At 31.8% G+C, this 16012-nt stretch overlaps 2 protein-coding genes across 3 annotated transcripts; one reads left to right on the forward strand and one right to left on the reverse strand.

Annotated features, from left to right (window-relative positions):
- Positions 1 to 3385: 3385 nt before the first annotated feature.
- LOC107459904 (terpene synthase 10) lies at positions 3386 to 7410 on the reverse strand. Its single transcript, XM_016078210.3, has 7 exons — positions 7096 to 7410; positions 6431 to 6689; positions 5882 to 6263; positions 5354 to 5572; positions 4421 to 4559; positions 4026 to 4274; positions 3386 to 3917 (listed from the first exon to the last, which is right to left on the reverse strand). Exons 1-7 carry the CDS (start codon positions 7327 to 7329, stop codon positions 3600 to 3602), a joined length of 1800 nt encoding a protein of 599 aa, XP_015933696.1. The 5' UTR covers positions 7330 to 7410; the 3' UTR covers positions 3386 to 3599.
- A 4746-nt stretch (positions 7411 to 12156) lies between these two features.
- On the forward strand, positions 12157 to 15090 carry LOC127740716 (uncharacterized). Of its 2 annotated transcripts, none has more exons than XM_052252317.1 (2): positions 12157 to 12488; positions 13608 to 15090. In XM_052252317.1, exon 2 carries the CDS (start codon positions 13774 to 13776, stop codon positions 14413 to 14415), a length of 642 nt encoding a protein of 213 aa, XP_052108277.1. In that variant the 5' UTR covers positions 12157 to 12488; positions 13608 to 13773; the 3' UTR covers positions 14416 to 15090. Both variants share the same exon structure in this region, with proteins under 2 accessions (XP_052108277.1, XP_052108278.1).
- The last annotated feature ends 922 nt before the right edge of the window (positions 15091 to 16012 follow it).

Genomic DNA, 16012 nt, shown 5'->3' on the forward strand with positions numbered 1-16012 from the left:
GACCTGGCTGTCGATTTTAATATTTTATTTTTAATTAACTTTTTTTAACAATATCGACAATAAGTCGTCGATAATAACTGTCGTTTTTTGACGTTGAAAAAACGCTTTTTTTAATAGTGAAAGAAGTAAACTTGATGATATATCATAACCATGTTGCCTTAAGCCTAAACTCCAAAGCTGTGACACGTAAATCCTTCTTCTTCTTGGAGTCAACCGTATCATATATGTTGTCTAACAAGTTCCTTATTTCATTATTGAAATGATAAACCACCCAAGCCTTCGCAACACATCAATAAGATCAAGTTGATCAACATGATCTGCAATATTAAAATTTTACTATGCTTTAATTATCCTGTGTTAAACATCAAATAGTTGTGTTTCCTAGCTTGTGCCCGAACATGCCCCAAAGTTTAATTAAAAATGTAAGATTATATACATAATCATATTACTAAATATTAAGTTGTATGAAAAATTATAAAATATTATATATATAATAAAAAAATTTAAGAAACATAAAGCTATTTATATAAAGTAGTTATAGTATATAATGTGATTACGTTTTAAAGGTGATGTAGTAGTAAAGATAAGTACAGCTTATTCTGATAAGTATGAGTAATGAAAAACATAGCCTTTAATCTTTAAACGCATCACTTAAAAAATACATCTTATATATTTTAAATGTTAAAAGCGTAATTTTTGATACAGAAAAATATAATCTTTGAAAATAAACAACAGCCAAATAAGTATTTCTACTAAATGTCTCCAAAACAAAAAAAAAAAAATATAATTTTTATTTAAAACATCATTTTTTTTCATTTTTAATTAGCTAAATTTTTTAAGTATAACTGAATGAGTAATTTTTTTTTGTAATGAGATCATTTGCAACAACCTAATCACTTTCATGGATAAGTCACATATATAAATAGATTGGACCTACTTTCTATAAATTATTCTTTTAGTTTTTCCTTATTTCTCGTTTTTTGGTCATTGCTGTCTGTGCTGATAGAAAACAATCAAGATATAGTAAAGTAGCAAGTAATTAATATTTAAGTTAAAAAAAATAACTTGTCAAGTGCTGTACAGAAAACAAAAAACATTTCAAAATTTCATAATTCGGACCATACAATTTTCATTTTTTCTTACAAAAGTTAATAAACATGTGACTTATTTATTTAGCTACATTTTAAACAAAGACAAAATTTTTATAAATATCAAAATTTAATTATATAATCTTTTATCCAATAATAAAAAAATATTTTCATACGAAGATAATTATAAAATTTTTATTATAGTATCCACCTAAAAAAGGATACCATATATTTGCTGTTCAAAGACCGGATGTAATCATAATAATGCCAAATAGAAGGTTTGAAATTGGCAGATCGACGAGGTGTTGTTTGATTATGATTAGAAATTTTATTCAATGCATTGCATTGAGTTGGAAAAGAGACACTTTTGAAGGTCTTGATTTCCAGACCCTGAGGAAGAATCACTGTAGAGAATCTAGCGGGGATTGAATTCGTAGCCATTAGTATTGGTTGATGATCCATTAATTAGCTAGAACTAGAGAGTGGGAAAGTGATTTATGTAACTGATTTATGTAACTGATTTATGATCCACTAATAATACGCTATCAGTGACCGTGGGTGACACTAAAATTTAGAAAAAAAAATGTTTGGGAGCCATTATTGGAAGTTCTAGGAAGTCATAATTTTTTTTTCTGAGGTTTATTTAATAATGTATTTATTTCTTATTTTGTATTTTTTAATTTATAAATATTATATATATGAAATTATTAATATTATGTTAAATAAAATAACTTTTTGCTATTGTTTTTTTATCATTATTCAAAATTTAAATAGAGTTAATAGAGCCAATTTTAAGAAAAATCCGTTAAAAAATAAAATAAATAAAACATATATCTTTTATAATCATATGATATGAATATATGATAAAAAAAATTAACTACAAATTAATTATAAATATTTACATTTATAATTGAAATTTATAAGTAATATAATCAAACTTAATTTACAGTTATAATCAAATTTCATAAATAATATAATCAAACTAGATTTACATCAACATGTATAATCAAAATACAAATAAATGTATAAAAGTAATAGAGCTAATGGATGATTTTTGTGTTCATTAAAGTTTAATTTACAATTGTAAAAAAAAATATTTTGCCTTGCAATATTTGATTGTTATATATATAGTGAAAACATTGACTATTTTAGTAATAACTGATCTTTAGGGTGATTACTAATGCACTTCAAGAAAAAAATAAAGATCAGAATACAATACATTTTTATATTAATTTTGTTATAATCGATATTATTGATTATAGACTATAACTATGTTAAAAAAAAGTATATTTAAAATTAACGTGTAAGTTTAAATTATTGGATATCACAATAATTTCAAAAACTCAAGTTTTGAAAAATATATAATTACAAATATATGTAAATCTGCCTATGTAATAAAGAGTGCAATACTTTTAATTTAGTCAATTTTAAGTATCAGTCAACTATTATTATTCATGATGTATGTTATTTTCCTTACTATAGGTACATTTTGCCTTTCCTTTTTAAAGTATTATGTTTCCTTTGAGAATGTTTATTTGCACTTCAAGAAGCAGATATTTACTGCTCTGGGATGTCCTGCAATAGAACATGGGCGATGGCCCGGATGGTCTTTATTACTCATTAAGGAGTGGGGGCATTTGCACACATCCACCCTTAAAAAGAAAGTCATAAATACATGTCTATGTATATAATGTGTTGTCGTATTCAAAGAAAAATTATGTATTAAATATGGGATGCAATAGTGAGACCAATAGTTAGCTTTGGATAAAATGCTTAGGTTTTGGATACTTGATTGCTCACTAAGTTTATCATCTTCCAATTAAATTGACACCGAAATTGTGTCGCTCCAAATCACTCCGAAATTCGATCTGAGACTTAAAATGTCAACAAAAAATTAATTTTTTTTCCTCCTTGGCTCTTATTATGAGCATGGAGCATGGAGGGCCTTTTTTTTTTTCCAATATCACTCGTGTTATTGGCCAAGAAGTTAGAATCAAGAAAGCGCTTGTATTCTTGAATTCTTGTGCAATCTAACCTAACTTTCTATGCCGCTTGCTTTTGTCCTTGGTAATCGGTCTAGTCTTGAACTATTTTTATTATGGGTAATGTTATATATGCATATCCGGAGAGAGTATCATCAATTAACCCAATAATATTTCTATATGAAGGCAGATATCTCTTTAACGATAATGATTTAATCATTTTTTAAAATTACAATAAATTTAAGTTATTGACATCTACTTATAATTTTTTCGACAAGGAAAACATCTCCTAATAAGTCCAAAGAGTTCAAGTCCTTCAATAATAAGGAACATTATCTTATGGTTATTTGTAATTAATTAATAGAAAAGTCTAGGGCCAGCAATTTTATTACATTTTAGCCAGCATGTAACCAGCAGAGAAAGGTGAGCTATTGGATGAAATCTTATACCAATCTCACACCATCAAATCATCATTAATGGCTAGTTGATGGCTACCAATCACAAATGTTGCTAGCTCTTAGCATTGATCTTAATTAATTGTAACACCTCTGATCTTTGTATCAGTAATGGGATGAAAGATTAAGGATGATATACGATTCTTGATTTGAGGATCTTGAATGGTATGTCCATCTCTATCATGATACATGCACATTGACATTCTTGCAAGGTTCACTGCAATTTCAATAAAAATTGGAGGCAAAGAAGAATTATGAGCTTCCTTATTCATCTTCTTCCATGTTGTGTTTAACATTGATTTGATATGCTCTTGAGCATTAGTCTCAGAAGCTCCATTTTCATTCATGTAGCATTGAATCGATTTCGGAACATCACCAAATTCATTCTCCCGCTAAAAATGATAAATTAAAAAGAAATAATAATAAAAGTGAGATAAATGTTGAACGTATATAAGAGAATTTAATTTTAGAAACAACACAAAGGAAAATTTGAAAGGTACCTTATGTGTTCTAAGATCATTAATGAGACGTGTAATCGTTGCCGAAAATCGAATTATGTCACAGTATTCTTCTAAGTAACCCAATTCATTTTTTTGGAATGAATATGGAGTTGCAAAATAAGAATGAGTAAGCATAAGAGGAATGGCAATGGATATCCATGCATTTTCAACGTACTCTTCAAGACTTGGCTTATATCCACTGTAATACCATTTTGCCTCGGTAAAATATGCTTTACAAAGATCTGACCACTGAAATTTTTACCAACAAGATAAGTTCATCATATAATACGATTCTTGAGAAAAAAGTTAGAATATTGTATGCATTTTAAAATTCATATCGTACAATGAAAAATTACGATTATTAAAAATATAGTAAAAACTAAACAATTTCTTACCACTTTCTTTAGACATGGAGTGATATTGTCGCCGTTAATTTTCAAGAACTCAAAAGCTAATTCATCGACGAAATCATGGATAGCATAGAAGCATATTTTCAAGTAGTCCGGAAGATTATCAATGGTATTTAGATCCCATCTACAGTCAACAATAAAAGTATTAAAATTATTTTAAATTTTTTTGTTGGTTAAAGTACTTTTTAAATGTTTAAGCTAAATTTTTTTTTTATTTTAACGTCTGGAAAATTATATTTTTATCCTAAACATTTTATTTTGTCCTATTTTATTTTTCGATCTAAAATTAATTTTTTCCTTTCAAGAATAGTGTTATTTTTATTATTATATTTTTTTTCTTATTATTCCATCATACTTTCTCTCAAATCAATATATTCAGCACTATAATTATAATTTTCAAATGTTGAAATTAAAACTAAAACTTAATTCAAATATTAAGAACTAAATTAGTACTTTATATTTTTTTTTGGATAAAGTATATTTTTTGTTTGTAAAATTTATCAAAAATTTCAAAAATACCTCTAAGTTTAATATTATTTTAATTTTGTTCCAAATATTTTCAATTTATATCAAATATATCCTTAACAACTAAAATATAAAAAATAAGACTAATTTAATAATAATGCATAATAAATATATTTGATTTGTTTGTATTAAAGGTTGTTCTTATGAAGTTATTTTTGAATTGGTTATAATTTTTTTTGAAAAATTAGTTGTTAAAAATAAATTTGATGAAAGTCAAAAATCTTTAAAATAAAATTAAAACAAAATAAAATTTAAAATATTTTTAAAATTTTTAACAAATTTTAAGGACAACAAATATATTTTATTTTATTTTTTATTTATTATACGTGGCGAAATTTCAAATGTGGTGTAGGCAAAGAAATTTAATATCAGTAGTGAGTATGAATTACTAACCTGTCAATTGCTTCCGTGAAAAGCTCTAATTCTTCTAGAGTTCCATAAACATCATAAAGATCATCAATTATGGTTGCTAAGGAAGTGACCTTTGCTAGAGTTGTTCTAGAAAACTCAAGATCTGGCTCAAAGCTCATTCCCATACCCCAAAAGTAGCTCTCTACCAATCTATCCCTTGCAAAGTTCAACTGTTCTGGAAGGCCAATTTTTCTCCACCATCTTAATAAAGAAATTAAATGAACCCCCTTTTATTAAGAATTTAATCAATTGCAAAAAGATACTACTCTTGATGTGTTTGTTTTCTATGACGAAGATCTTGAGAAATTTGATGCAATTCCTTAAAAAATATATTTCATCATATATATTCATTGCTATTTTTAAAAGAAATCATCGAGGTTTTACAATGAATTAAGAAAGTCGCATATATGAAAACCACATATATGGTATCATATAAGAGACACATAATTAAGTCAAAATTTGGAACAAAGTTATGCATGTACGAATATAATTAATAATGGTTGTCATTACCTTGATGTATTCTTGAGTTCATCTTGGTGGATGGTTTGAAGAATGTTGAAATCCAATTTAGCAAACTCAAGTAAAGAGGGATTCATTGTTTTTCTTGTTTCATAAGCATGAATGAACCATTCTGTCTCCCATCTTGGTGCCCTCCAATGCAATGGAATCTCCAAAGAATGATCAATTAGGAGTGATAAGTAGTTCCCTTCACTCTTATTTCTGAATGAATATTTTTCAAGAATTTTCAAAGTGAAATCTCTTGCTTCATCCAATATACTTTCACCCTCCAATGAATAAAATGAGGCTTCATATAGTGACAATATTCCTTCAATATCAACTGATTCGGATATCTTAAAATGATCTCTTTCATCTAGAAAGTTAAAAAAAACATCTGCAACAACACCACCACAATTTACAGTAATTATTAGTCATACATGACATATGTTTTATGTACTGTAATCAAAGATAAAGGATGTGTATTAACTTAATGTTCGAAATAGCATAAGAATAAAAATAAACAAATAAATAATCATACAATAAAAAAAAAAAGAAATAAACCTGATGATATATCATAACCATGTTGCCTTAAGAGCCTATACTCCAAAGCCGTGGCATGAAAATCCTTCTTCTTCTTGGAGTCAACCATGTCATATATATTATCTAACAAGTTCCTTATTTCATTCTTGAAATGATAAGCCACCCCAAGCCTTTGCAACACATCAATAAGATCAAGTTGATAAACATGATTTTCCACTTTGCAAAGCATCATTCTTACTTCTTCCCTCAGTGCTTGGCTTGGCTCTGTGTATGTCCCTTGCTGCAGTATTAAAGTTTTACTATGCTTTAATTATTTTGTGTTAATCATAAGTATTTGTGTTTCACTGCCCAAACGTGCCCAAAAGTTTAAACTTTCGAAAAAGAGAATTTGTAAGAACCAAATCACTTATATGGATAAAGTCAAATATATAAATGGACTGGACTACTACGGTCCATAAATTATTATTTTAGTTTATGTAAATCTTCTTTTTTGGTCATTGCTGTATGTCTTGCTGCTAGAAAATAATCAAAATATAGTAAAGTAGCAAGTGATTAATATTTAAGTAAAAAAACACTAACTTGTCAAGTATTGCATAGAAAAATAAACTATACATTTCAAATTTCTTAATTTGGACCATAACAATTTTTCTCTTACAAAAATTAATAATATATATATATAAGCATACCTTGTATTTACTGTTCAAAGACTGGATGTAATCATAATGCCAAATAGAAGGTTTGAAATTGGCAGATCGACGAGGTGTTGTTTGATTATGATTAGAAATTTTATTCAATGCATTGCATTGAGTTGGAAAAGGGACATTTTTGAAAGTCTTGAATTCCAGACCCTGAGAAAGAATCACGGTAGAGAATCTAGCTGGGATTGAATTTGTAGCCATTAGTATTGGCAGATGATCCATTAGCTAGAACTAGAGAGTGGGGAACTGATTTATGTAAATGACGATTTTTTTATTGGTGGGATCTTAGGTTAGCTTCTTGGATATCTTTTCCTCCTTAATTAATTGGCATCATAGGTTTATATAGCTGATGATTACTAACTGAGGAGTTCTTAGCAGCCACATGCTACTTGTATCATTTTCTACACGTGCTTATTATTAAGCCAAGTACTTGTATCATTTTCTCCATGTGCTTATTATCAAGCCACAAGTTTCAAATTAAAGTTAGCTGGCTGGCCCCCTAGTAGGTAATAATACGCTATCACTGACGACGGGTGACACTAAAATTAAAAGAAATACTAAAATACAAACAGCATTTATTATTTTTGGCAGATAGTTAGTTAAATAATGTTTAAAAATATAGATTAAAAATATGTAGTTAGATGATTAGAATAAAAAAATTTAATTAATAACTAAAAATATTAATTAAAAATAATAAATTTTTATTGACCCTTGAACTTTTCTTATTTAAAAATGCAATTGGTATAATTTTTTTTGAAGAAATCACCATTAAAAGAATAAGTACTAGTTTTAGATTGGTAATTTTTTTTAAAAAGTTCTTAAAAAAATAATTGTTTAAAATTTAAACATGTTTAGATATCACTTTTTAAAAAAATATTTTAATTAAAAAAATAAATAATTTATTTTTTCAAAAATTCAACGACACATTGCTTTTAAAAAAATAGAAGCAAAAGTAGTGTTTAGATATCGTTTTTACTAAAAAAATCCTTTATCATAATTAATAATTATAATTTATATTCTTAATTTTAATTTTTCTTCCAAATCTTTCTCGTCTCTCTAAATCTTAATTTTCCTTCCAGATCTTAATTTTTTCTTTATAAATTTTAAATTCCTCCCTAATTTTTATCACTTTTTGAGAAAGATTCTTCAAACCGCCATAATTTACTATATTTCATTATTAATTTTTAAGATGTATACATATATTGTTAAATTAATTTAAGTTTGATTTATAAGGCAAATCCTTAAGAATGTTGATTAATTCAAGATAACTTTAAAGTTTTCTTTTTTATTGTTTGTTTGTGGTCAATTATAAATTTATTTGGTTAAATTACACAGTTAGTTCCTACATTTTTAGTGAAATTATAAATTGATTCCTACATTTTAAAAGTTTATAATTGAGTTCCTAAAGAGAATTAAAATTTGCAATTTAGTCTCCGTAGGTCAAAAAGTATTGATTTAACAGAATATTCTCAGAATATATTAAGAATATTCTGTTAAAATAGAGAATATACTGAGAATATTCTGTTAAATCAAATATTTTTTGAACGATGGAGACTAAATTGCAAATTTTAATTCTCTTTAGGGACTCAATTACAAACTTTTAAAGTGTAGGGACTAATTTATAATTTCATTAAAAGTGTAGAGACCAACTGTATAATTTAACTATTTATTTTCTAATGTTTTTGTATTTTATTTTTACAAAGTTACGTTATTTTTATAATTTTAAATTTTTTGAATTTTTTTTGTTTGATTAGGCATTTCTTAGTATTTTAATGAGCTTAATTTTTATGATATTAATTTCATTGATTAGTTAGTTTTTACTTCTTTATTTTATATTGTTAAAAATACTAGTAAAAATTACGATTTACCAAAATAAAAGAAAAAAAATTGTTAACAGCAATGAAGAATTTTAAAAATTATTAAACCAATGTGATGGTTGAAAAGCGTGCTAAGTTTAATGCAAATAAAGAACTTGACAATTGACATACAATATTTAGCATTTCACTTCAATTCATTTATCCATGGAACATGACATGAAGGATGTAGTGTTTTATTTTATCCCAATTTACAGTGTTCTGTTCATAACAAAAATATATTAAATAATTGTTGTTAGTAAAGCTTGTGAATTAATACCTAACCTATATGTATGTATCTTAATGGACTTTCCTTTTGTAATGTAACATCTTAGATTGAATTATCAATCATTGGTAATTTGGTATCACAGGTGGTAGATCAACTTTTATACATGTGTGCACTTTAATTTTTTCACTTCATTTTTTCATCTTGTTAAATTTGTGTTTCTTTCTCTTTTCTCTTTAGTATGTTCTCCTGTCTCCCTTTATTTTTATTTTTTTGTGGTTTCAGCTCTTGATCACTATAAAAAAAAATTTTTACAAAAAAAAACTGAAAAAATGGATTTTACAAGTATTAATGCGTTAATATATTTTATTGAATCTGCTATAAATTGTGATGATAGAAATATAATCTTTAGATGCAAAATTTCAATTTTCTTAAGTATTCCCGAAACCATTTTGTTTGAAGCATTAAAAATATTAATTTGTTAGTATCTAAATGTTGAAAGGAGGGTAGTCAATCACTACAAGGAAAACGTTGAATAATGTTGGATTTACCAGCAGATTTATTGGCGGATTTGGCAATAAATTCATTGAGTGAAAAAATTACCGTCGGATTTCATTTTTTGATAGTAAATTCGCCGATAATCACTACAAGAAAAATTCTAAGTACCGTCGCAAAGTAGCGGCGAAGTTATCGTCGGATTTACCGAGGGTAACGGTGTTGAATTCGTAAAGTTAAGTAATTACCAGAGGATTTACGCTTTTGACAGTAAATTTGCCGGTAATATTTGGAGGGAAACAAAAAATAAATTAGCGCGTCCTTTAGGGTCGGATTTACCGTTGAAAAAATTCGACAATAAACCCACGTAGAGAAACACAGCGTTTTGGTGACCCGCAATGGTTTACCATCAGATTTTTTCGAAAGTAAATCTAACAGTAACTTAGACGATAAATTCAAATTGCGAACCTTCTTCCCACCACCCTCTTTCTCTCTACCCCTCTACTCCTCTACCCTTTCTCTCTCTAACCCTCTCACCTTCTCTGTCGTCGCCGCCACCCTAAATTGCCATCTCTCCCTTCTCTTTCTTCCCTTCTGTCTCTAACCCACTTTAGCTCAACCTCTGTCACAGAGCCCCTGTTCCTATCTCGTTTCAGCTAGCTCCAAGTCCGATGATCATTTGTTTGCTGTTTCTCGCACCGACAACATCATAGTGCCGTTGCAACTCCTTTCATCTTCTTCGTTCCATTCCGTTTTAGCAACCCAGGTTATTACTTTGTTTTTAATTTTTGTTTCTGTTAATTATAGTTTCATTAATATGATTTTTAGTACTTAGTTAGAATGAATTTTCTATTAGTGAATTTTAAGTGGTTAGGATAGGTTAGATTAGGTTATTAGGTTCTAAATTACAAAAAAATATTTGGATTATGCTTAGTTGTTGCCGGTTTTGAATTATTTGTTGATGGTGTTGATCGTTGATTTGAAATTGGGGCTGTCAATTGCTAAATGCTCTTAATTTTGCATGTTTAATGTTTGTGCATGCCAAGTGTTCGTCAATATGTCTCAGAGCTTTTAATGTAATTTTTGGTCTAATTCTTGAAAATTAATGCTCGTTTGCATGTTTTGATTGTTATTATGCATTAATAATGGAATTTGATTTTTTTTAATTTACCAAAACTTTTGAATAATTGAGGCATTTATTTAATAGTATAAGGTTAATTAAGTTGGTCATTTTTAACCCTATTAGGTCAACTATGTATGTTTAATTGGTTTTGGGTTATCTTAGGAATAAATTTCAAGTTGAAATTAATTGGTTCTGATTTATATTCCTTATTTAGTTATGAAATTAGGGGGTACTGAACTTGTTTTAGACTTTGGATTTTCTAAAATTCTGAATTTAGATTGCTGAACTTATTTAGTTTTAATTTTAATTAGAACATGTTCTGATTTCTGTTTCTTATTTAGTTCTGATTTATTTCGATTCTGATTAAAACATGTTTTGATTATTGTTGATTTATTCTGAACTAGTTATTATAATTTATAAGGTTGATTTGTTATTCTGAATTTCTGATTATTGCTGATCATTGTATTGATTATTGTTGATTTGTGCTATTTGCAGACATGATGACAGGTGGAGGTTCAGCGGATCAAGCTGCCGGTCGTGGATGTGCTCGTGGCCGTGGTAGAGAGAGGGTTTCTTCTTGTACCCTTAGAAATTTTGGATCCTTTCCCTCTACTCTGACTACCTCCGTGACATCATAGGTTACGGATTTAATAGACCAACCGTTCATCATGGTCCCTAACCGCAATTGTGTCCCTCTATCTACAGCAACGCCACCTCCAGTGACGGAAGCCGTAGCACTGGAGTCCTCTCATGGAAGTGAGGCAGCTAATGCCTCTCTACCACCTCCCATTGTATGGTTGATGATTTGGACTGATGGCAGCACGGGATAACTATCACTATAAGTGTTCTATATTTTTTCTTATTATTGAATTGCTGAAAGTGTCTGATTATTGATTCTAGTTTAGTGAATTTAAGATTGTAGGTTTGAATGGCTGAAAGTATGTCATGTTTCCTAATTATTGAATTGTCTAATGAACATCTTACGTGTGCACGCACACTCCATCCCTCTTTCAAAAACAAAAAAAAAGAAGAAAAAAACCACCTATGCATGCACACATCCCTCAGCGCACGCACAGCTTGTGACAACCCTTCTGTCCGCGGCGCACGCACCCCTTGTGCGTGTGAACGCACCCCCTCTTTTCTCTTCTGTGTGCGTGCACAACTCTTGTGCGTCCGCACAACTCGCGATACTCATTCTGCCCGTAGCACCCGCACGCTTCTGTGCGCGCACATAGCCCTCATTTCCCTTAGTTGTGCGTCCGCACACGACCTTGTGCATACGCACGAGGTCCTTTTAGAGCGTTAATTCGAAAAAAGGACACTCGCGCTTTAGTTTCCACACGCACCCCAACCCTTCCTTCTTCTCCTCTTCTCTGAACGCCACCCTACCCCAATCCTCAGCCCAACCACCCAGACGACCACCAACCACCACCTCCGTCCGACCACACCACCACCAGCGACCACCGTCGCCCCCTCTTCCTTTCTTTTTCTTCCCTCTTCTACATTTCCCCTTTTTTCTTCTCTGTACCGCGCTACACCCTGTCTCTCCGACAACAACCCTTCCCGCACCCAGTCTCTGTTTGCGCCACCTACTCCGGCGAGAACCAGCGGCAGTGAGCTTATGTGCCGCTACAAAACCCCCCGTCTCGCCTACATTCTTCTTCCTCCATCTTCTGCATTACAGGTTCCAATTCCTTCCCTGCCCCTGTTCCATTTCTTACTGCTTTATTTTACTTGCTTCTCGATTCTGTTTTTAATTTTGTTTTAGTAATTAGGAGGCTATAGGTTAGATGACTTGTGTTTTCTGGATTGAATGCTTGATGTTGGCTGATTGTTTGAATTTTCTGGGTTGCTTTACTGTTGTGATTGAACTGTGAATGCTATTTCTCACTGATGCACATAACATGCTTGATGTAATGCCTGAATGGATTTTTTTATTCAATTTCTGTGTCTGATCAGCGTAGGTTTTGAATTTTCTTCCCATTATGCATTGTTATTTATACATGTACAATTTAATGTTAGTTTTGGATGCTTCTTGAGCTTGAACTTGTTTATGCACCTTATTCATTTAGCTTGAACATCAAACTGAACTTGACTTTACCACTGTGATTATTGTTGTTTGGTGTCAATTTTTGCTGTGCATATCATTCTTTAACGGGTAACTTGCCAGTTATGTACTTAATTGCTGATTTTGCTTGTACGACCAAATTGGATTGAAATTTACAGCTGTGGTCATTCCAGTTGGTACATTCTAAGTGCATAACCTAAATTTTGTTTAGTAAATTGATGCTGTTGCCTATTCATGAAGCTGTTAATAATGGATAACCACATACATAGCCACTTGTTCCTGTATGTTTTTGAGCAATATAATCTGTTTTTCATTCAAGTATTGCTTTGGAGAGGAGGTTATGTATATGTGACCATTTCTTATCTTCTCAACATGAATAAGTGCACGCTCCCACTATTACCTTGATTATTGCTTTTGCCACCTTTTTGCTAAGTCTTCCAATTTCAAATGCAAAATTGCAATAATCAATTCCTCTCAATTCAATTCACTTTCGTTATACACCTAAGTCATATATGTCCTACAATTGTTATTCATTCACTTTTATGTACTTAGGTTGCTTGACTGTGGGAAAAATTCATTTCTTTTTGAGCATTTGACTGTTTTGAATATGTTTTCCCTTAATTGAGTGTGTGTTTACCTTTGTGGCTTTAATATGCATTGCTTGACTATTTTCCCTTCTTTTTGTGAATTTTATCTGTTTCTCCTGAGTTGTATTCTGTTTTTGTCTTTTTCAAGATGACTCGCAAAGGGAAGGAGAAAGCCAATCCTTTGACTCGTCCTCCTCCTACGCGTCCGAGTACTCAACTGGACACATTCATAAATGAAACGGTCGAGGAACAGTACAAGAAATTGGAAAAGTGAGCCTTTCAGTATGAAAGAAAGCTGAACTTACCAGAAAAATATGCGGACCAAATTCTTGATGGACTCAATTTTTACAATGGAAGTTCATAGGATTCGATCGGTGGAAATCAATGAACACCAGGTCAAAGAATTCTACGGAAATCTGCTTAAGAGGGATGCCCCGACTGTTTTTCTGAGAGGTGTCAAGCCTTTGGAGGCCCTTTTACAGATCCTGCATATTCCTCCGGCTAGGGATGCTTATCCTCATATAGTGAAGGACTTGACATCCGGCAAGCTTTCATTGGACATGGTCTTGAAGAAGATTGGCCTGCCTGAGGCCAGATGGGAGTACAGTAGAGGACGGAATACGGTCTCGCTTAGCATTGCGTGCTCCGACGTTCATCCTGAGGTGAGGATCTGGCAGCAGATCATCGCTGACTACATCCTACCGAGCACGCACGCCACTCATAATCGTGTCCGTGTGGCTGTTCTACTATGGGCCATTCTGGAGGGGAAGAGAATCTTTGTTCTTCCCCTTATCAGAGATTCAATGTGGAAGGTTAAACAACAACAGAAATACAACATTTCCTTCCCATCGATGATCACCAGATTAGCCACCTATTCTGGAGTAGAGAGACGCCCAACAGATAGGACGTCTGTCCTTCATCAGCAAGCAGTCATTGTAACTGTACAGCGAGTATGAGGGATTGCCGCCACAGAAGAAGAGGAAGACGACTAAGCCACCATCATCAGCAAAGCCATCAGCACCTCCTGCACCTCCTGTACCCACACCCCGACCTCAGACGCCTTATGAGCAGGGTCGGGAGATCCTTCAGACCCTCCACCGCTACGAGCGCCATAACGCTCGCCGCTTCCACTGGATAATGTCAAAGTTTGAGGGTAGAGACCCTGGGCCACCTCCTCCGAATACACCAGAGCCTGAGCCCAAGACCGAGCTGACACCGGAGGAGCCAGCAGCTGATGCTGGCCAGGTAGTCGAGCCCCCTGACCAGAGAGCGGAGGAGTCCATGGTTGAGGAGGCAGTAGTTCAGAGAGTTGAGGAGGCACCCGCTGTAGCTGAGTCGAGAGCTGAGACAGCAGTAGAGCCAGCTGACCAGGCAGTTGAGGAGCCGACAGTTGAGACCACCGCAGAGTCCTCCCGAGCCATGATTGTTTATCAGCGTCATCAGCACCCACCACCATCAGACGATGGAGCATCTCACAGTTGACCACCCTCAGTCCGATTCTTGGCACAGAGGACCGTGCATGATTTAAGTGTGGGGGAGTATCTACTATTTTTTGGGTGTAAACATTCTCTGCTTAACACTTGTCATTTAGTTTATTTTGAGTTTTATTATTCTTTTTGTAGATATTTTAGTTCTTTGACTTATGCACTTTCGTTTTAATATATATAGATATAGTGCATTTTATATTACTTGGTAAATAGTATAGATATTGATTGTGATTGGACGATGTGAATAGTATATGCCTAATTACCTAGTTCATTTTTTATCCTAATTGTTCATGTTACCTTTTTTGTTTGCTTCAAGAGAACTCTATTAAATTGATTTGGAAAATTGTTTTTAAACTTTCTTGAATAATTTTTATGGAACATAGAAGAGGAAAGAACAAATACCTTGTGAGTTTTGAGCTTTAAAGAGTGGTTACATATTTTAACAACTATTTTTGTTCATTATGTGCTATGCTCCTTCTATGATTGTGATCTTAGTTTCGCTTGATTCTTTATGTCCAATGTTTGATGTTTTGAATGCATTTAGCATGATTGAGGCCATTTCTGAATTAAACTCACTCACCCATATAGACCTACCCTTGCATCTACCTTTGTTAACCCCTTTTGAGCTTTAACTACCCCATTGTTCTTGATATTAGCACATCACAACCTTAAGCGGAAAACCATGTGTAACACCCTACCATACAGAGTCTTATGCTTAAGTCATAATTCAAAGATGGCAAGGTATTACGACCTCTAAAATAAAAGTTAGTATGTATAGTAGTATGAATAATTGATTATAACTAGGAGCCTTTGTAGAAAAAGGGGTAAACAAAAATCGCAACTCGAAAGCGCAACACTCCGATCGATAACGTAACTAACAAGGATAACCAACGCGTGATTATATATATACAAAGGAGTGTCAAAAACAGGAATATCAAGACTCAAGATCCGGCTGCGAAGATAACCGGTCCGAGCATAGCAATATATACATATGATAAAAATAAGGAAAACCCCAAAGGAAACCCAAAGGGACACAAATACATAAAACCTATTCTCCAAAATCTCC

The sequence above is a fragment of the Arachis duranensis genome, chromosome 7 (genome assembly GCF_000817695.3).
Source record: "Arachis duranensis cultivar V14167 chromosome 7, aradu.V14167.gnm2.J7QH, whole genome shotgun sequence".
Taxonomy (NCBI): Eukaryota; Viridiplantae; Streptophyta; class Magnoliopsida; order Fabales; family Fabaceae; genus Arachis; species Arachis duranensis.